The sequence below is a fragment of the Nymphalis io genome, chromosome 29 (genome assembly GCF_905147045.1).
Source record: "Nymphalis io chromosome 29, ilAglIoxx1.1, whole genome shotgun sequence".
In the NCBI taxonomy this organism is placed as follows: domain Eukaryota; kingdom Metazoa; phylum Arthropoda; class Insecta; order Lepidoptera; family Nymphalidae; genus Nymphalis; species Nymphalis io.
Genome location: NC_065916.1, coordinates 7903967 through 7927140, shown reverse-complemented (window position 1 = coordinate 7927140; position 23174 = coordinate 7903967). Strand labels below are relative to the sequence as shown.

The following is a 23174-nucleotide window of genomic DNA, read 5'->3' as shown; positions in this document are numbered from 1 at the left end:
GGGACACTTCCCATCTGCGTGAAAACAAGGCCGAGTCATACTGTTGCCTAAGACGTCGAAGAGTCCTTCCACTGAGACTTCGTAACCGAGAAAATTAATTGGTTAATCCAGCAGTACCTCACGACCCTGGAAAGAGAGGAGAACGTATCATAATTCTCCTACGGATCCCTCCCAGCGGGAAGAAGTCTGAAGGTGGCCATTAGAGGCCTACCGTTCAACACCACCGCCGAGAAAGTTGAAGAGGAACTGCGACTAATAAGGTTTGAACCAGAAGTGGTTAACAAATTACAGCGAGGAAAGGCCGTTACGGGTGTATTTATTTCGCTCAACTTCGAATCGCAAATCAAATCGCTTCCTTCGTATCGCTACCAACTCGCCATGGTACGTAATATCGACCTACACAAGGATTTCAAAATCGATTCGATCGCCAAACACCTCAAGATTAATAAATAGAATTAACTTTTGTTTTTTTTAAACATAATATACATGTTTAGTCACTATCTTTATGACATGCAAATATTTTAACTTAATTTATACATTAAAATTATTTTAGCTTAATTACAAGAAATTTCATTACATAATAAATAAATGTCACTTATTTAAAAAAGGAGTTATTTTACCACGTAAAAACATTTATCAACCAACCAGTCATGTAATTTTTTTCTTAAATCTTAAATAAGGCAGACCCTTAATGTCAGATGGCAACTTATTATAAACGTGTAACGTTAAATGATACAATATTCTGATTAATCTCAAAGTAATTGTTTTTGAATTTAATAATTCTAGTTATTCTTCTTAAGGCAAATACAAATTTATTAATTTTATTGAATAAATTATTAATATTGCGGCTCCAAGGACAAAATTCATCTAAATGCATACCTAAAAAGGATATTGCAGATACCTGTATTATATTTTCATTAGCACATGTCACATTATATTTATGTCATTTTTTATTTCTTAATATCATAAATTTAGTCTTTTTCAAATTTAAGCATAAATTATTACTACTTAGCCACTCTTGGACTTCATTAATAGTTTGATTTATTTCATGGAAATTGTTAGCATTTTTGACACAAGGCACAATATGAATTATGAAGTGTAGTTGCTATTCTCTTCGTGGTGTCTGTGCTTTAAGCTTGGCAATGCAAATCGTAGGCGAGCGGCTTCTAAACTGTACACTTGTGTATGAATAGTGTACACAGTGAACACTTAATTCGCATCCTACAACAAGTCGTCGAAAGTATTTAACAGCTGGAAAGATTGCTAACAATTCACGAACGAATATATTCACGGCGTTGTTTAGCGCTCATTGCTTTTGAAAAATATGCGAGAGGTTTCCATTTATTATTAACTTTTTGTTGTATTACGGCGCTGAGACTATGATCAGAAGCGTCGACCATGATACTAAGATGACTACCGCAAATTGGATGCGTTAGAGTTCTAGCTCTTAAAATGCTTTGGCGGCAATTTTCGAACGCTGCGTCGGCTTGCAGTGTCCACTCGATAGTAGTTTTATCGTTCTGTTTTCGATTGTGTAAGTACTTGTTGAGATTTTGTTGAAGTTCAGCTGGATATGGCAAACAGTCTCGATAGAAATTGAGCATGTCGAGGAATCGGCGTAATTCGACGATGGTTTCGGCTTCGGATATTTAGATATCGCTTCGATGCGGGCTTGAGTAGGTTTTATTCCTTCCACTGAGACTTCGTAACCGAGAAAATTAATTGATTAATCCAGCAGTACCTCACGACCCTGGAAAGAGAGGAAAACGTATCATAATTCTCCTACGGATCCCTCCCAGCGGGAAGAAGTCTGAAGGTGGCCATTAGAGGCCTACCGTTTAACACCACTGCCGAGAAAGTTGAAGAAGAACTGCGACTATTAAGGTTTGAACCAGAAGTGGTTATACAAATTACAGCGAGGAAAGGCCGTTACGGGTGTATTTATTTCGCCCAACTTAAGACCCCCAAATTCGAGCAAACCCGAAGTAACAGATCTACTTTGTACGACAGGCGTAAAAACTAAGGCCTAGATGGACAAAAAAGGTCCAGCACAATGTCACAGAAGTCAACAATTCAGACACTCGTCGCACTGCTACTAATGCAAATTGGGTACGCTTGCTCATTTACTCTATTAAATATATCCAACGGCGTGGGTAGATGCCGGGGTATTTAAGCAACAGAATCGTAGATTGGAATAAATTTTACTTCATGCCATTTAAGTCACTATAAAATGTGTGTGCCATAAAGGATTAATAAATAAAATAAATAAATAAAATATATTAAGTCAAATTACAGGGATTAACAGTTAATTCACTGGTGATTATTAAAAGAATAATCATCAATCTAAAAATAAAAAAACCCTTAACCTTACTTTTTACTAACCAGAATGACATTTCATGCTTCTTACTTTAAAATCATAGACTTCCAAACTTTCATTTATTCTTTCCTTATACATTAGCACGAGCGAAGCCGCAGCCTACAGCTAGTACACAAAAATAAGAGAATATCTTCGGTACAGAAACTGCATTATCTTAAGTGCAATTTGTGTAGAGAAGAGTTAAATCTGCTGAGCAATTTTTCAACGATGCCAATTAGGAGGAAGCATGGAAGCACTTAGATCGGCGTTACAATGACAAGCGTTATAATTAATTACAATGCTGTTACGTGGTTTTTATTTAGGCCACAAAGGAAATTCAACTTTTTTTTTTCTTTTCGAGTCAGCCAATGCAATTAGGAGCTTGAAATGAGACCTGGAAAGCATTGTCGTTTACTTAGTTGTTTCGAAATTGGACACGGAATCTATCAAACAATGGGAGCAGCATTTAAATACAAATAATAAACATACAATAAATGGAAAAATATAGGTCAACACGAAACAAAAAGATTTTCTATGTTATACTTCTCTTTGTCAATACCAAAATTCTATGCGTGGGGTTACATGGAATGTATATCAGGACATGAAAGGAAAGCACCTGATGGAGTACGCGCTACAATTAAACAAGCAGCATCTCAGAATGGTTCTTCAGAAAAGCCTCAGGTATTGTCTAACATGGTAATCAAGGCGACTGACAATATTTTAAAAGATCGCAACATTGTGGTAGTAACAGAAAATGAAGAAAATAAAAAAGGTGTAGAAAATAAATAAATCATATGGAGGAACTAGGACCACTAAATAACAAAAATACTTAGGAAAATTTGAAGAATATTTCAAGTTTATGGGACGACGTCGATTCTGATTTCGAGCTGAACATTTTTTGAATAGAATATTTTTTTTACATTTATTTTTAATCATTTATTGCATTATTTGTTTCACCAAAAGTTACAGCTAATAATAAAAATATTTAGTATAGTAGTCGGTGCACAGAACGCAACTCGGAGGGAGTTGTGTTCTGTGCAAAACCGAGGGTCACCCTGCGAATTATCGCGGGTGTCCCAAGGCGCCGCGCAAACGCAACCCTAAGGGCAAGAAGCGGTCTAGAAGGGCCACCTCACGGCCGGGTAGAGCACCTCAGGCGCCCACCGAAGCCCCTCAGGCACCCACTCAAGCCCCTCAGGCACCCATACGAGCCCCTCAGGTACCCACGCGTCATCCTTAGGGTGCCTGAAGCGCTTGGTCTGCCCATGGTCCGTAAGACCACATAGGCACCGCCTCGTCACCTTGTGCCTCGCGGAAACTACAATCGGCAGCCGCGTTCGCAGAAACAGGACACGGCGAACCTACAACAATTTGCCACGTTTTGCGGCAAAATTTACCTAGACGGCATCCAACAATTCTTGGATGAATATTCGACGACGCAGACAGACGCAGGCAACTTCATATGCCTGCTGGTCAAATACGCAGCCCTGTTCACTCAGTTGAACGCATTTACTAAGCTCAATGGCCAGCGCTAGAATTAAGCCTCGTACTCTGAGCTTAATAAAATTCAACGCAAACGGTCTTATCCAACAAATTGATCTAGTCCGCGATTTCTTACGCAACCATCCCGTCGATGTCATGCTAGTGCAGAAGACATTTCTCAAACCCAGCGCGCGCAATCCGGACGTCGCGAATTACCGCATCGTCCGAAAAGATCGTATCTCCGCTAAAGGGGGTACGGTTATTTACTATAAAAGGTCACTGAACTGCCTGTCACTCGAACCTCCCCCGCTAACCAACATCGAAGCGTCAAGCTGTCAAATAAGTAAAGTAATGATGGGCTACCAGCTCGTTACCCTAGCCTCTGTTGACCTCTCACCGACTAAACAGCTTCTAGAAACTGACCTTAAGTCACTTCTATCAATGGGTAGCGCGGTCATTTTGGCTGGCGACCTCAACAGTAAACATCTCAACTGGAATTCACTCCAAACAAATGAGGTAAAACATTAGATAGTTTGTCTCACCATATGTCACAAAATTTTGCCGTCATTGCTCCTAAGACATCCAATCGGTTCCCACTCTCGGAGAACCGCAGAGATAGACCAGACGTACTCGACGTAGTGATCTTGAAAGGCGTGACTCTACAGTTACGCTCAATCGAGGCACTATCCGAATTAAACTCAGACCACCGCCCAGTCTTAGTAGAACTAGTGCCAGATGACCCACTTAACTGTCCAACCAAAACTACCATCGACTGGCATAAATTCACACAACAAGTCCAGTTCTTAGAATCACAGTCCCTAAAAGACATTCCTGACAGAATCGACTCAGTAGACGTTGCAAAAGCGACCGCGATTAAACTCACGACTCACATACGCGACAAAATAGACATGTGCTCTAACGAGCGATAGGAGCTCCCTGAAGCCCTGAAAGACCTTATCATGCGGAAAAACGCCGCCACACGAGCTCATAACGCTTTTTCGTCGCAAGACACACAAGGCCCTTCAGAGGGACGTATTTAATGATTTCTTTCTATATACTAATAACTACGTTACTCGCCTAGGGGAAATCAAGCCATCGCACACATCTTCGATGCCAAGATCCCTCAAAGGCGAATCAGTCGGGACAACGCCTCTTTTGTTACGCCCGAATCTCTCGCCCGCAGCAGCCGACTCCGACAGCTTCGAATCACGATGCTCACCGAGACACAAACCGGTAGAGCCAGAAAACCTCTTAAAAATCGACACGGTAAAAGACAATATCAGCTCTGTGCCACCAACGGACGAACCGTTATTACCGACATCAGTCGAGGAAATCGAATCGGTTGTAAAAGCATTACTAGTCAAAAAATCGTCCGGTGCGGACCGGATTACTAACAAATCCATTAAGCGCCCCCCGCAACAGCTTATCGCACTTCTAATGCTTATATTCAACGCCCTTCTAGCAAGATGCTCCTTTCCGGACTATTGGAAAGAAGCCATAGTAGTAGGAATCCCTAAACTAGGGAAACCCAGGAATTAAGAGCCCACGAGCTATCAACCCATTAGCTTCCTCAACACTCTCGGAAAGGTCTTCGAGAGAGTCACCTTAACAAGAAAGCCCACGTAGAGACCAAACAGATTCAGATCAACGAGCATTTCGGTTTTAGAGCTGAGCACCGTGCGTCAATCAGGTCCACCGTCTAACGGAAGACATACTCAAGGATTTCGCCATCGGTAGAACCACCTCGACGGGTGCCCTATTCTTCGATGTAGCGAAAGCATTCGACAAAGTCTGGCACAATGGTTTATTATATAAACTATACACTCTAGGATTGCCAGACAGACTCGTTCTCATCATACGAGACTACTTGACGAATCGTACTTTCCGCTACAGAGTCGAAGGTACAATGTCATCACCTCGCCCCATCAGGGCAGGAGTCCCTCAAGGCTCCGCACTATCCCCGATACTCTATTCGTTATTCACGAATGACATTCCAAACTCAACCCAAAGGGTTAACTTAGCCCTCTTCGCGGACGATACCGCCTTATATACAACCACGCCTTCGACGGCAGTCATGACAAAGCGTCTCCAATCCGCAGCCAACGCACTAGGCGATTGGTTCCGGAAGTGGAGAATCGAAGTTAATCCGGATAAAAGTATAGCAGTACACTTCACCCGCAATCCTACATATATTAGGAATCATATGGTCAACCAGGGAAACATAACCCTGTTCGACCAACCTATCCCGTGGAAATCCGAAGTAAAATACTTAGGAGTAACACTCGATAGGAGACTCAATTTGCAGTCCCACATCAAAAGAGTACGTAACAGGGCAGCGTTCGTACTAGGAAGACTATATGTGATGTGGGAGGAGTAAAATGTCCCTTAGAAATAAGACGACATTGTACAAAACCTTCATACGTCCCATAATGACCTACGCGAGCCCTGTCTTTGCCCACTATTCACCGTATCAAATCAGACGTCTGCAGATGATTCAAAATCGCTTTCTTCGTATCGCTACCAACTCGCCATGGTACGTACGTAACGTAGACCAATCTCAAGATGCTCTCTACGGCGTATTTTGAGAGAGCTAAACGACACGGCAATCCGCTGATAGCGCAGGCCTGCTCATATACCTCCCTCAGAGGTAACCTCCCGCACAGACTCAGGCGTCCAATGCACGTCCTAGAAGACAAAGACGACAGCATAACTGTCGCAAACGCTCCCTTCGTAGGGAAAACACTACACACGACACACATACACCGTTTCCGCCGGCGGAAACGAGGTCCCAGACTTGCGACATCACGAAATCGGTCGTGATCTAGTATGGTGCTTTGTACAGAAGCGCTTCCCTCCCCTCCGACTACGTCCTGAGCCGAGGTGCGATCTCGTAGGAGACATCCTCAGGATGGACGTCATGTAGAGCCCAAAACGGCTCGAAATTCAAGACGGAGTCCGGTACTCGCCCCAACGCCCGGTGACGCTGTAAAGGCCAATAGGGCCAACAGCACACATTCATTCAGGAAAAAAAAATAATTAATAAATCATCATTCTCGTTCCGACCTCCGTCCTGCACGGATGTCTCTACCGACGAAGCCCGACACAAGAATTCTCAATAAAGCCGACCCGCACAACAGGTGCGACTACCTGCGCGCCCTTTGTGTGCGCCGACCCTTTGTGAGCACCGACCATTTGTTTCGAAGGATCGCCTCGCCAAGCGTCAAGCTGTCAAATAAGTAAAGTAATGATGGGCTACCAGCTCGTTATCCTAGCCTCTGTTGACCTCTCACCGACTAAACAGCTCCTAGAAACTGACCTTAAGTCACTTCTATCAATGGGTAGCGCGGTCATTTTAGCCGGCGACCTAAACAGTAAACACCCCAACTGGAATTCACTCCAAACAAATGCTAGAGGTAAAACATTAGATCGTTTGTCTCACCATATGTCGCACAATTTTGTCGTCATTGCTCCTACGACACCCACTCGGTTCCCACTCTCGGAGAACCGCAGAGATAAACCAGACGTACTCGACATAGTGATATTGAAAGGCGTGACCTTGCAGTTACGCTCAATCGAGGCACTATCCGTGTTTGACTCAGATCACCGCCCAGTCTTAGTGGAGCTAGGGCTAGATGATCCACTTAACCGTCCAACTAAAACCATCATCGACTGACATAAATTCTCACAACAAGTCCAGTCCTTAGATTCACAGTCTCTAAAAGATATCCCAGACAGAATTGACACAGTAGACGTTGCAAAAGCGGCCGCGATTAAACTCACGACCCACATACGCGACAAACTAGACATGTGCTCCAGGGAGGTCGAAATTCGCCCTAACGAGCGTTGGGAGCTCCCTGAAGACTTGAAAGATCTTATCACGCGGAAAAACGCCGCCACACGAGCTCATGACGCTTTTCCGTCACCAGAAAACCGGAGGAAACTCTGGGCCCTTCAGAGGGACGTCAAAGCCCGTTTTAGCGAATTCCGTGATGATAATTAAGGTACTCGCCTAGGGGAAATCAAGCCATCGCACACAGCGTTTTGGACGATGCCGAGATCCCTCAAAGGCGAACGAGCCTTCTCAATAAAGCCGACCCGCACAACAGGTGCGACTACCTGTGCGCCCTTTGTGTGCGCCGACCATTTGTGAGCACCGACCATTTGTTTCGAAGGGTCGCCTCGCCCGCTGAGACCGCGTAAACCGTTTTTCTACGAACTGTTAAACGAATTCTACGAAACTCTTAAGTGAAAGTGAAGTGTAGTGCACTCCGCGAATTCCGAGTTAAGTCCTGCCAACCGACACCTGTAAAGTATAAGTACACACTCTCCTTTGGGAGTAGGTATTCACTTCTGCCACCCACGGGCAGATTTCACTAGGGATTACACCGTAGGCACACACCTCCCTGCCATAAAGGCAGAATTTCATTTTCAATGGCCACCATGACTACCCCTCATCCACTGGAGGGTCTCTTCAAGTACCTCCAAGCCAACTTTCTGGACATTCTTGCCGGATACGTCAAGGCAAGCGTCCCAGTGGTCCATTTGGACCAACCCGCCTCTCCGGAGTGCCCTCGACCAACGTCTCCCACTCCATCTGCCTTCTCAGAGATGGAGGTAGTATCTAACTCAGAGGATGACGGTTTAGAACCCGTCAAAAGATCTAAAAGATCTGCCAATCGTAAGGCAGCCCTGCGCAAGGCATCCCCTCCTCCCAAGAGGCCGCAGAAAGCGAGAAGCATATCTCGCTCCCCTCTGCGGCCTTCTACCTCAGCTAAGCTGACACCCGCAACGGGCGTAGCTCTGAGCCAGCCGACCCAGGGTCCGGCTGGGCAGCCAGCAGCCAACTCAACGGTTAGCGACGGACAAACGAGTCTCACAAAGCGTCCCCCTCCAATTTTCATTCAGGACAAAAAATTCTGGGAGAACCTCTCTCGGATCATTACCGAGATGAGGATTCACTACACAAACGCACGTAATACCGCTCAAGGTATTAAAGTGCAATTGACTACATCGGACGACCATAGGCGTCTGACGACAATGTTAAGGGCCAAGAATATTGGCTACCATACATACGCACTTGAGGAGGAAAGACAACTCCGAGTTGTCGTACGAGGTCTTCCTAAGGAACTCAGTAATGAGTTCATTTATGAGGACCTGAAATCGCAGGGCCTACCTGTGCGCGAAGTACATCGTATGTACAACGCGCAGTCCAAGAAGGCCTACGCCCTCGCCTTAGTCATACTCGACCTCTCTCCAGAGGGTAAAAAAATATTTAACCTCCGATCCATTGGACGCTTATCAGGAGTGTCCGTGGAGGTCCCTCGCAACCGAGACGCCCCGGGACAGTGTCACCGCTGTCAATTATACGAGCACTCGGCTCGAAATTGTCACGCCCGCCCCAGGTGCGTTAAGTGCCTCGGGGACCACGGCACGAGCGATTGCCCTCGTAAAGAGAGGGTCGCAGAAGTACCGCCCGCGTGCGTACTCTGTCAAACACAGGGCCACCCGGCCAACTACCGTGGATGCTCGAAAGCACCACGGCGTCAAATAAGGCGAGGTAAACCCAAGCCAAAGGGGCCCGTACGCCCTCAGCGAAAACACCAGCTGCTCCATCGACAGTCCCAATCGCGGCACAACCCCCTAAGGGTAATACCTGGGACAAGCCACTTTCAATGGTGCAGAAGCCTGCACCCCCAACTGCGCCGGCTCCTAAGCCGCCGCAGGCCCCTAGGGTCCCTACCCCCGCTTCCACTGTACGTAAGGACAGCATCGCGGATGACCTTTAGCTAGTTTGTGACTTCGTCGGGGCATTCAACCCGAACGAATTACGAGTACTTGCAGGAAAGTTAAGGGCTGCTAACAACAGCCCGCATGCTAGACTGCAAGCAACCGTCGAACACGCCGGCCTCATTGACGCCATATGGCGTTACACAGTTCCCTCTCATCTAGTCTATTAAATGGCAGTCCCAGTAGGTAGGTACAAACCCCGCTCGATAAATATTGCTTCGTTTAATGCAAACGGCCTAAAGAAGCAAATGCAACTTGTTCGCGACTTTGTTACCGCGCATCAAACTGACTTCCTGCTTGTTCAGGAAACCTTTCTAAAACCAAGCATACGCGATCCTAAAATCGCCAATTACAACACCGTACGCAACGATAGAGTCAGTGCCCTCGGGGGCACATTAATATACTATAGGAGATCGCTTCATTGCACTCCTATGGATCCACCGCCGCTTAGAAACATCGAGGCGTCTGTATGTCGGGTGAGTATGACCGGTCATCAACCGATCATACTCGCATCGGTTTATTTATCCCCGACAAAAACATTACTCGAAAGCGATATTAGATCGTTACTTTCGATGGGTAGCTCGGTCATTCTGGCCGGCGATCTTAACTGCAAACACTCTAGATGGAACTCCGTTCGGACTAACCGCAACGGTACCATCCTTGATAGTTTAACAGCTCTATCGAGCTTTAATTTTGAAATAATTGCTCCCACAACACCGACCCGTTTTCCCTTCTATAATAGCCACGATCGCGATAGGGCCGATATGTTAGATATTGCTATTTTAAACGATGTAACACTACAGTTACGTTCAATAGAAGCCATAGCTGAGTTAGACTCGGACCACAGACCGGTAGTCATACGGCTAGGACCCGAGCCTACGCTAACCCAGCAAACTAAAACAATCATTGATTGGAAAAAGCTCGAAGAGCAACTTCAATCAATCGATTCGCCTGCTTTAGAAGCAATACCCGACATTATGGACACAGTCGATGCAGCGAAAGCGGCCACATCACAGGTCACTGACTTTATTCGCGACGCGATAAATAATAGCTCTAGAGAAATTCCAGTGCAACCAGACGGCCGCTGGGAACTCCCTAGCGATATAAGAGACCTCATTACTCGTAAGAACTCAGCTAATAGAGCTCACGATTCATGTCCTTCCAACGAAAATAAAAAACGACTCTGGGATCTGCAAAGAAAGGTTAGAGCCCGAATTGCAGATCACAGTGACGAGCGCTGAGGGAAAAAGCTAAGCGAGCTGTCACCGTCTCACCTAGCTTACTGGCCCCTAGCTAGAACATTAAAAAACGACACGATATCTGCTCTACCACCATTGATTCGTTCCGATCGAACAGTTGCATTTGACGATAACAAAAAGGCCGAGTGCTTAGCGGACAATATCGAGAGCCAGTGCTCTCCCAGTCAGTCTACACTCGTGTGACCCCGAGCACCTTGCGAAAGTTTACTCGACGGTCATACAATTAATTTCACTTCCCCCCGTTAGCGAACCACTCACCCCAACCACGATAGATGAGGTCGAAAAGATAGTACATGATATACATGCTAAAAAGTCGCCCGGCCCCGACCGTATTTCTAATAAAATAATCTAATACTTACCCGCTCAGATTCTTTGCTTATTAGTAGCAATATTCAACGCCCTTATGGCAGGCCGCTCCTTCCCAGACTAGTGGAAAGAGGCTACCATTATCGGTATATATAAGCCCGGTAAGCCTAGAAATCTATCCACTAGTTACCGTCCTATTAGTCTTATTAACTCGTAACGTAACGTAACGTAAGATTTACGAAAGATTAATATTAGCCCGACTAAAAACAATTATAGAAGCTAATAACCTTCTTGTTAATGAGCAATTCGGCTTTAGAGCCGGACACTCGGCCACACATGCAGTGCACCGCGTCACGGAGCACATCTTAGCAGGCCTAGCTCGACCTAAGAGGCCGCGATACACAGGAGCCCTTTTCTTCGATGTTGCGAAAGCCTTCGATAAAGTCTGGCATAATGGACTTATATATAAGTTACATATGCTAGCCATTCCCGTTAGTCTTGTACGTATCGTACACGACTATCTATCGAACCGTACATTCCGGTATAACGTAGAAGGCACTCTGTCCTCTGCTCGCCCCTTACGAGCCGGAATCCCTCAAGGATCCGTACTATCACCCACACTCTACTCCTTATACACATCGGACATCCCGAAGTGTAAAAGTACAGAGCTAGCCCTATTCGCGGACGATACCGCTATATATACTTCTTCTAGATCAGCTAGAATCATTACGCTCGAATTCCACGATATTCTACTGTTCTACAAGAAGAAGTTTTATTTTACTACTACGACATTAACCTCCTAAAATATTTTATTTAAAATTGTAAACATTTCTCATGTAAGTGAACCAGCGTGCTGGTATAAACTTCAAACCTTGTTCTCACAGTGAGAGGTCTTAGCCCAGCAGTGGGATATTCACAGGCTATTGTCACATAAGCAAGATATCATCGACTAGGTTTTCATAGGTACATTAATAACTACCAATTAAAAGGCAAAACTAAAAAATGGTTAAAACAACTTAATGACGAAGATGTTGAGAAACTGTTAACTACCTCATAAATGAACATCCACATCACTCAATTATAGCACACACACACACACACAACATGTACGCCCGCACGCACGCACGCACACACATTTACACACTCACGCACACACGGTTTGGATTAACTTAACTTACAATAATTAGTAATAAGACCCTTTGTAATACTTTTTAATAATTTAATGGGAAGGAACTAACTTCTGACGCACGGGTAACACCAGTTCAGGAGTCGGGGATGTATTGGATAACAATAAAGTATTATTATTATCATTACTCTTAAACAATAACAACAAACAGCAACCTTAAAAAACAAATATTAGGTAACTCTTACTCACAGACATGACAGGTGTGAGGACTAACTCCTCCATCACCGACTGCATACTGCTCATCATCATATTCAGCCCACATTTATCCACTGCTGGACATAGGCCGCCTCACGGGCGCGCCAATTCTCCCGGTCCTTACTGCTACTGAAATGTAAATAAAAAACAAATGAAAACACGAATATTTATTAAAAAAATGACATTTATTTAACTTTTTTAATAAGTCTACAAGTACAGTCTACAGTCGTAGTTATTTTTTGTACAATGTAAAACTGTATAGTTTAGGGTGCGGGTATTTTTTTGTACTCGTGGTAGGGCTTTGTGCAAGCTCGTCTGGGTAGGTACCACCCACTCATCAGATATTCTACCGCAAAACAGCAGTACTTGATATTGTTGTGTTCCGGTTTAAAGGGAATGTGAGCCAGTGTAATTACAGCCACGAGGGACATAAAATCTTAGTTCCCAAAGTTCTTTGTTGCGCGTGTGACTACTTACCATCAGGTGGCCCATATGCTCGTCCGCCTTCCTATTCAATAATAATAAAAAAAAAGTATTCAAGTTGATATATTTTTTTACTGGTTTATGTAAAAAATACTTATCAGATACAACAGGATTAAAACTAAGGTTTGTAATAAATAATAATGTAATATAAAAGTTTGTAACTGATTGTCTTCTTATAATAAATACAATAAAATATATTGAGACATAATAGATCTTATTGTAATGAACAGATATTACGCGTCAATATAACAAATACCGTAGCAACCCGTGAATGTCCCACTGCTGGGCTAAAGGCCTCCTCTCCCTTTTTTGAGAAGGTTTGGAGCTTATTCCACCACGCCGCTCCAGTGCGTGTTGGTGGAGTACACATATGGCAGAATTTCAGTGAAATTAGACACATGCAGGTTTCCTCACGATGTTTTCCGTATGGACGAGATTTATTATAAACACAAATTAACCACAAGAAAATTCAGTGGTGCTTGCCCGGGTTTGAACACACGATCATCGGTTAAGATTCACGCGTTCTTACCACTGAGCCATCTCGGCTTAACAAATATTGTCCAAATATATAAATGATAGTATTATCTGCATATCCCAACTTCATAAGAAATTACAAATATAATTTTAAAACTAAATAACAATAACGCTCCTACGTTCAGAAATTTGAATTGCAGTACAAGTCGGTTGTACAATTGTATACAATACTTACTAGATGCTTATTCTCGTGCAACACTTGCAGCTTGCTGTGAAGATGAGAAATACTCTCATTTATTGCTGAAATGGATATATCATCATTTGGTTAATTAAAAATTTAAAATATAATCATTTCAATGTAAATATATTGAATGTAAAAAAATGAGACGGTAAACAGTTTATGTCATTACTTATGATGTGTCCTCCAGACGGATTTCAGCCACGGCGTCCAATTTCAAGAGAGATTAGCAAACTACGCAGAAGATATTATAGTGCACAAGTGTGTGCGCGAACAAAGGTTCAATCTATTCCCTAACTCTCATAATCCGATGGGACGGCAATCCGACACGACCGGAAACAGTTCAGGCGTAGGACCAACGGCTTTACGTGCTTTCTGAGGCACGGGAGTAAATACACTTCCAACTTTCAGACTCCGGCTGCTACTGAGAATTTTCTGACAGAAAAACCCAATAACTTTTTATTGGCCTGACCTGGAAATTGAACCCAGGACCTCCGGGTCTACGCCCTTACATCAAGCTACTAGACTAACAAGGCAGTCAATATTTATGATGTATTCTATATGACTGTGTCTAAGCACTAAGTTTGTATTACAATAAAAGTTAATGGACAATCAATCTCCTGAATGTTCAGAACTTATTCCAGCACGCTGTTCCAATGCGGGTTGGTGGATACACACTTATTTATTTGTAGAATATTTATTTATAGAATAGAATAGGAAGGCGGACGAGCATATGGGCCACCTGATGGTAAGTGGTCACCAATACCCATAGACATTGGCATTGTAAGAAACGCCAACCATCGCCTACATCGCCAATGCGCCACCAACCTTGGGAACTAAGATGTTATGTCCCTTGTGCCTGTAATTACACTGGCTCACTCACCCTTCAAACCGGAACACAACAATATCAAGTACTGCTGTTTTGCGATGTTGCAGATTTTCATCTAATATATGTAGATTTCCTTGTTATGTTTTCCCTAACCAACAAGCGCAAGACAAGCCATATGCACAAATTAATCACATGATAATACAGTTGCTTGCCTGGTTTTACTTATATATTTCTTATGTTCTTTATCTTGGCTCTTATATACAGTGGATTACAAAAATTGCAGAATCGCAATTCAAGTTCTTTAGCTTCAGTTATTAACTCTTGATAACACTCAACGGATTTAAATTAAATAACAACTAAATGAAGATGTAGACTAGAATGTAGAATTAGAATGATTGTGTGAATTTACTATAGGAGAATATGAAGGTGATATTTAATTGTTCCAATCCAATTATTAACATTTGTAATTTTAACCTTTGAAGATTACCCAAAACACATACAGACAGACATACATACACACATAGATAAATACATACATTTATACAAAATTTAACACATTATTTGTTTAGCTTATTATTGAATATATATAAAGTAAAATAAATAAGATATACTCACACATTAGAAGACAAAATCAGTCAGGGCTATGTGGGCACATCTCTTGATGGCTGTTGTGATGTGTTGTCTGCAAAGCAAGCTGTATATCCTGAAAGTAAAATTATTCACAGTTATTATTAAAATATACATAAAATTGTAAACTTGTAAATACTTTTTAACTCTTATTTTTTATTTAAAATAGCTGGGCAGACTAAATGTTATGTAAATAATGAGTAATCAACACCGACCATACACAATTTAAGAAATATCAACTGTCCCTAACATTGTCAATGCACCACAAATCTTGGGAACCAAAGTGCTATGTCATGTGCCTGTAGTTGAACTTATAATCAAAAAAAAATTACATTAAAACATCTGAGTATATGATTGAACAAATTTCGATATTATTAATGAACATAATATTCTTATAAGATTACTGGTTAAAAACTTGAGGTGATTTAATTAATTTAATTACCTGTACTTTTCCTTTGTGATGATGAGAAATAAATATCATTTCATTCAATTCATTTTAATAATTTTGTCACAAGAATGCAAGGAAAACCGACTAACTACCGCTGATTTCCGACCGAGGCCCCTTCTAACACATGCCTTATGTCCATACGTTGATAAATTGGCTGTGATATTCATGATGGTGAAACAAATGAAAACTGAAAAATCGGCGTAATAATTATGACCTTGAAGAAGCCATTACTTGTAATTTGTAGGAATGAAAAAAATAAGAAACTACTTTGCTATACATCCAGGAAAACAGTTTAAAGGAAGTTTGCAATGTGTCATATGCCTTAACATAAAATTTTACAACTTGTACATATTTAATACTATCCTTAACTTGATTAATAACATCGTTTATTAAAAATACTCCATACTATATTACATTTTAGTATTGTAACAAAATGTATTGAAATGAGGGTACATTAAAGTAACTCAAATATTGTGGAAAAGTTAAAAAAATGTATAAATTTACGAAGTATATGATTCAATACTGTGTATGTATGTAATCGTAACTATAAATGCGTACACTTCAATTATTCAAATCGCTAAATGGTAAAACCTATTGATAAAAATTTGTTTCAATTAGAAGCGGAATGATTGATTATTATTCTTAGAGTATAAAAATTTAGAGACTTACAAATGAATAGCTTGATAACGTTCTAATCTGCTGCACGATAGCGATCAGCAACCACTTACAACCACCACAAAACATTTTTAAAATGATGAAATTTCTAAAGTAAATATCTCATCTACGAGGAACGTGATCGGCGAACGCCGAACGGAGAAATTGAATTGAAAAGGAAGTTACAAAACTTTAAAACGAACTTCAATCGTACCAACATTAAATTTTAAGTAATCGATTCGATTCGGTTCGAGAAACTTTTGTTATTCGAAAATTATTGCCATAAAACGAACTCTTCGATTTCAAACTAAGATGAAAACGACATTTCAATTTTATTTTTAAATAGATAAAAACAAAATTATAAGGTTTTCTAATAATAGCTCCTTATTAAAATAAATAATCGGTTATTGTAAAGTGAAATTCATATTAAAACAACTGGAATCGATATTCGCTTGAAATACTGCCAACATTTCGTAACTTTCATCAAATTTTTACTTTCGCTTAACCTTAACCGTTTTCAATCCAAATTAAATTTATATAATATATATAAATTTAATTGTTAACCAAACAGAACATTACCAATGAATTGGTCAAATTTGTTAAATTAAGATCTGTTCCCCGAAATTTTCTATCAGTATTTACACATTTAAAAATTAAAATATTCGAAAATAATATAATATTCAAACTTTTATACGTTTCATTCAAAATAATATTGATTATACGTTAAAACTTATTCCGCCGGCGGAAACCAGTTCCCCGACAAGTGACATGACTTGTCGTGATATAGTATGGTGCTTCTTGCAGTAGCACTTACCACACCAACGACTACGTCCCGAGCCGAGGTGCGATCTCGTAGGAGACACCCACAGGGGTTGAAGGCAAGAGCCGACCAGCCAGTACTAAGCCACCGACCTCTGAACTCGTCATTGGTTCGGAGGAAAAATCTAACTCTGCTTCTTCCAGATCGAAGAAGAAGTCACCATCGAGGAAAGAACGAACCGAAAGAAGAGACCGCTCGCGATCCCACCGCCGTTCGGTCCGTTCCACCACCAGGCTCCACCATTCACCATCTCTTCGAATGGCCATCAGACCAGGCTGTCAGCATGGAGAGGCTCAAGCAGCTAGCCATCCCCAATACTCATAATAACCCAAAACCTCTTCTGTACACAGGATGGTAATAGAAAATATCTAGCCAAATACTAATCAGAGGAAGACACCAGTACACTGAAGAGGTGCAAGGAACCCATTAAAGCGGAGACCGAAAAGGACTCGCATCCAAAAAAGGACTACGCCAATGTTTTACGCACAAAGGCACCAGCTCCGGTCGCAGAACCAACCACTTCAACCATCACCACCACGACCACCAACACCAAAACCACCGAAGCCACAAACTTCGGCAACAAGGCAGCCGCAAGGAAGCCAAAATACCCACCACCCAGGGTAGAGTCTACCGAACTGGGCACACCATTTTAGGGTGATCAGAACGAAACTCGGCCGACCACCAAGCGCACATATCAAAATTAGTGTGTAGAATACTGCGCACGGGACACTTCCCTTCTGCGTGGAAACAAGGCCGAGTCATACTCATAGTCAGTCATACCGAAACACCAAACGCAATCAATAGAAGGGGGATGAGTGAAGTACCACACGAAATGTCAGCGCGCGTCATTAGGCATCCCTGGTCGTATGTAATGGTATGGATGTAGATGTAAGTGTAGAAAATCGCACGGAGGGCTTGATTTTTCTTCCAGATTTTGTTGTGTACCCTGAAACTGTGTTGTGCTGACAGGATATTTCTCCTGACGGACGGATTTATCTTGCATCGTAAAATGCGTCAGCAACATTTTCAGCGGTAATGTAAAGACATTAAATAAAAAAAGTACAGCGATATATCATAGTGACGTAGTACCGATAATCTCTAGATGGCGCTAGTGGTCCAATTATATCGATATGTACATGTTCGAAGCGTTGCGACGGCGGGGATTGGCCTAGCGGTGTAACATTATGTCGATGTATTTTCGCTTGATGACAATGAATGCACGCTTTAGTCCATAGTCCGACGTCTTGATTCATGTTGGCCAGAAGTACTTTGAAGTATTTTGTTTTCTTGTAGTCCGTACGCTCGGATGATATAATTCGTATTGTGCTTTGAAGGCAGCATAGCGATATGCGTTCGGTAGGTACGTTCGCGGTGTATCGGTAGACATCTCGAATGTTATTGATTGGCTTATCCCGGACATCGTAACGGCCGCGAATCGTAAGTTCGATTGTTTTCTAATTAATTTCTAGTTCTTCATCATTATTTTGATCGATTTCTAATTGCGTAAAATCAATTACAATTGGACATTGGATGTCTTCTATACGTGAGAGAGCGTCGAAGACTTTGTTTTCATCACTTTGTATGTGGTTAATGCTCGAATAGAATTAACTTCTGTTTTTTTTAAACATAATATACATGTTTAGTCACTGTCTTTATGACATGCAAATATTTTAACTTAATTTATACATTAAAATTATTTTAGCTTAATTACAAGAAATTTCATTACATAATAAATAAATGTCACTTATTTAAAAAAGGAGTTATTTTACCACGTAAAAACATTTATCAACCAACCAGTCATGTAATTTTTTCTTAAATCTTAAATAAGGCAGACCCTTAATGTCAGATGGCAACGTATTATAAACGTGTAACGTTAAATGATACAATATTCTGATTAATCTCAAAGTAATTGTTTTTGAATTTAATAATTCTAGTTATTCTTCTTAAGGCAAATACAAATTTATTAATTTTATTGAATAAATTATTAATATTGCGGCTCCAAGTACAAAATTCATCTAAATGCATACCTAAAAAGGATATTGCAGATACCTGTATTATATTTTCATTAGCACATGTCACAGTATTATATTTATGTCATTTTTTATTTCTTAATATCATAAATTTAGTCTTTTTCAAATTTAAGCATAAATTATTACTACTTAGCCACTCGTGGACTTCATTAATAGTTTGATTTATTTCATGGAAATTGTTAGCATTTTTGACACAAGGCACAATATGAATTATGAAGTGTAGTTGCCGTTCTCTTCGTGGTGTCTGTGCTTTAAGCTTGGCAATGCAAATCGTAGGCGAGCGGCTTCTAAACTGTACACTTGTGTATGAATAGTGTACACAGTGAACACTTAATTCGCATCCTTCAACAAGTCGTCGAAAGTATTTAACAGCTGGAAAGATTGCTAACAATTCACGAACGAATATATTCACGGCGTTGTTTAGCGCTCATTGCTTTTGAAAAATATGCGAGAGGTTTCCATTTATTATTAACTTTTTGTTGTATTACGGCGCTGAGACTGTGATCAGAAGCGTCGACCATGATACTGAGATGACTACCACAAATTGGATGCGTTAGAGTTCTAGCTCTTAAAATGCTTTGGCGGCAATTTTCGAACGCTGCGTCGGCTTGCAGTGTCCACTCGATAGTAGTTTTATCGTTCTGTTTTCGATTGTGTAAGTACTTGTTGAGATTTTGTTGAAGTTCAGCTGGATATGGCAAACAGTCTCGATAGAAATTGAGCATGTCGAGGAATCTGCGTAATTCGACGATGGTTTCGGCTTCGGATATTTAGATATCGCTTCGATGCGGGCTTGAGTAGGTTTTATTCCTTCCACTGAGACTTCGTAACCGAGAAAATTAATTGGTTAATCCAGCAGTACCTCACGACCCTGGAAAGAGAGGAAAACGTATCATAATTCTCCTACGGATCCCTCCCAGCGGGAAGAAGTCTGAAGGTGGCCATTAGAGGCCTACCGTTTAACACCACCGCCGAGAAAGTTGAAGAAGAACTGCGACTATTAAGGTTTGAACCAGAAGTGGTTATACAAATTACAGCGAGGAAAGGCCGTTACGGGTGTATTTATTTCGCCCAACTTAAGACCCCCAAATTCGAGCAAACCCGAAGTAACAGATCTACTTTGTACGACAGGCGTAAAAACTAAGGCCTAGATGGACAAAAAAGGTCCAGCACAATGTCACAGAAGTCAACAATTCAGACACTCGTCGCACTGCTACTAATGCAAATTGGCTACGCTTGCTCATTTACACTATTAAATATATCCAACGGCGTGGGTAGATGCCGGGGTATTTAAGCAACAGAATCGTAGATTGGAATAAATTTTACTTCATGCCATTTAAGTCACTATAAAATGTGTGTGCCGTAAAGGATTAATAAATAAAATAAATAAATAAAATATATTAAGTCAAATTACAGGGATTCACAGTTAATTCACTGGTGATTATTAAAAGAATAATCATCAATCTAAAAATAAAAAAACCCTTAACCTTACTTTTTACTAACCAGAATGACATTTCATGCTTCTTACTTTAAAATCATAGACTTCCAAACTTTCATTTATCCTTTCCTTATACATTAGCACGAGCGAAGCCGCAGCCTACAGCTAGTACACAAAAATAAGAGAATATCTTCGGTACAGAAACTGCATTATCTTAAGTGCAATTTGTGTAGAGAAGAGTTAAATCTGCTGAGCAATTTTTCAACGATGCCAATTAGGAGGAAGCATGGAAGCACTTAGATCGGCGTTACAATGACAAGAGTTATAATTAATTACAATGCTGTTACGTGGTTTTTATTTAGGCCACAAAGGAAATTCAACTTTTTTTTTTCTTTTCGAGTCAGCCAATGCAATTAGGAGCTTGAAATGAGACCTGGAAAGCATTGTCGTTTACTTAGTTGTTTCGAAATTGGACACGGAATCTATCAAACAATGGGAGCAGCATTTAAATACAAATAATAAACATACAATAAATGGAAAAATATAGGTCAACACGAAACAAAAAGATTTTCTATGTTATACTTCTCTTTGTCAATACCAAAATTCTATGCGTGGGGTTACATGGAATGTATATCAGGACATGAAAGGAAAGCACCTGATGGAGTACGCGCTACAATTAAACAAGCAGCATCTCAGAATGGTTCTTCAGAAAAGCCTCAGGTATTGTCTAACATGGTAATCAAGGCGACTGACAATATTTTAAAAGATCGCAACATTGTGGTAGTAACAGAAAATGAAGAAAATAAAAAAGGTGTAGAAAATAAATAAATCATATGGAGGAACGAGGACCACTAAATAACAAAAATACTTAGGAAAATTTGAAGAATATTTCAAGTTTATGGGACGACGTCGATTCTGATTTCGAGCTGAACATTTTTTGAATAGAATATTTTTTTTACATTTATTTTTAATCATTTATTGCATTATTTGTTTCACCAAAAGTTACAGCTAACAATAAAAATATTTAGTATAGTAGTCGGTGCACAGAACGCAACTCGGAGGGAGTTGTGTTCTGTGCAAAACCGAGGGTCACCCTGCGAATTATCGCGGGTGTCCCAAGGCGCCGCGCAAACGCAACCCTAAGGGCAAGAAGCGGTCTAGAAGGGCCACCTCACGGCCGGGTAGAGCACCTCAGGCGCCCACCGAAGCCCCTCAGGCACCCACTCAAGCCCCTCAGGCACCTATACGAGCCCCTCAGGTACCCACGCGTGCCCCTTAGGGTGCCTGAGGCGCTTGGTCTGCCCATGGTCCGTAAGACCACATAGGCACCGCCTCGTCACCTTGTGCCTCGCGGAAACTACAATCGGCAGCCGCGTTCGCAGAAACAGGACACGGCGAACCTACAACAATTTGCCACGTTTTGCGGCAAAATTTACCTAGACGGCATCCAACAATTCTTGGATGAATATTCGACGACGCAGACAGACGCAGGCAACTTCATATGCCTGCTGGTCAAATACGCAGCCCTGTTCACTCAGTTGAACGCATTTACTAAGCTCAATGGCCAGCGCTAGAATTAAGCCTCGCACTCTGAGCTTAATAACATTCAACGCAAACGGTCTTATCCAACAAATTGATCTAGTCCGCGATTTCTTACGCAACCATCCTGTCGATGTCATGCTAGTGCAGAAGACATTGCTCAAACCCAGCGCGCGCAATCCGGACGTCGCGAATTACCGCATCGTCCGAAAAGATCGTATCTCCGCTAAAGGGGGTACGGTTATTTACTATAAAAGGTCACTGAACTGCCTGTCACTCGAACCTCCCCCGCTAACCAACATCGAAGCGTCAAGCTGTCAAATAAGTAAAGTAATGATGGGCTACCAGCTCGTTATCCTAGCCTCTGTTGACCTCTCACCGACTAAACAGCTTCTAGAAACTGACCTTAAGTCACTTCTATCAATGGGTAGCGCGGTCATTTTGGCTGGCGACCTCAACAGTAAACATCTCAACTGGAATTCACTCCAAACAAATGAGGTAAAACATTAGATAGTTTGTCTCACCGTATGTCACAAAATTTTGCCGTCATTCTATCAATGGGTAGCGCGGTCATTTTGGCTGGCGACCTCAACAGTAAACATCTCAACTGGAATTCACTCCAAACAAATGAGGTAAAACATTAGATAGTTTGTCTCACCGTATGTCACAAAATTTTGCCGTCATTGCTCCTAAGACATCCACTCGGTTCCCACTCTCGGAGAACCGCAGAGATAGACCAGACGTACTCGACGTAGTGATCTTGAAAGGCGTGACCCTACAGTTACGCTCAATCGAGGCACTATCCGAATTAAACTCAGACCACCGCCCAGTCTTAGTAGAACTAGTGCCAGATGACCCACTTAACTGTCCAACCAAAACTACCATCGACTGGCATAAATTCACACAACAAGTCCAGTTCTTAGAATCACAGTCCCTAAAAGACATTCCTGACAGAATCGACTCAGTAGACGTTGCAAAAGCGACCGCGATTAATATCACGACTCACATACGCGACAAAATAGA

The 23174-nt window shown here is 41.6% G+C and overlaps 1 protein-coding gene and 1 long non-coding RNA gene across 2 annotated transcripts; one reads left to right on the top strand and one right to left on the bottom strand.

Moving 5' to 3' along the window:
* Positions 1 to 8278: 8278 nt before the first annotated feature.
* On the top strand, positions 8279 to 9624 carry LOC126779411 (uncharacterized). Its single transcript, XM_050503330.1, has 3 exons — positions 8279 to 8689; positions 9096 to 9240; positions 9431 to 9624. The coding sequence occupies exons 1-3, from the start codon at positions 8279 to 8281 to the stop codon at positions 9622 to 9624; spliced, it is 750 nt and encodes a 249-aa protein (XP_050359287.1).
* A 2973-nt stretch (positions 9625 to 12597) lies between these two features.
* LOC126779768 (uncharacterized) lies at positions 12598 to 15749 on the bottom strand. The gene is made up of 4 exons (XR_007670398.1): positions 15665 to 15749; positions 15211 to 15298; positions 13764 to 13828; positions 12598 to 12700 (listed from the first exon to the last, which is right to left on the bottom strand). It is a non-coding gene; the product is annotated as an uncharacterized LOC126779768 (long non-coding RNA).
* Positions 15750 to 23174: the final 7425 nt, after the last annotated feature.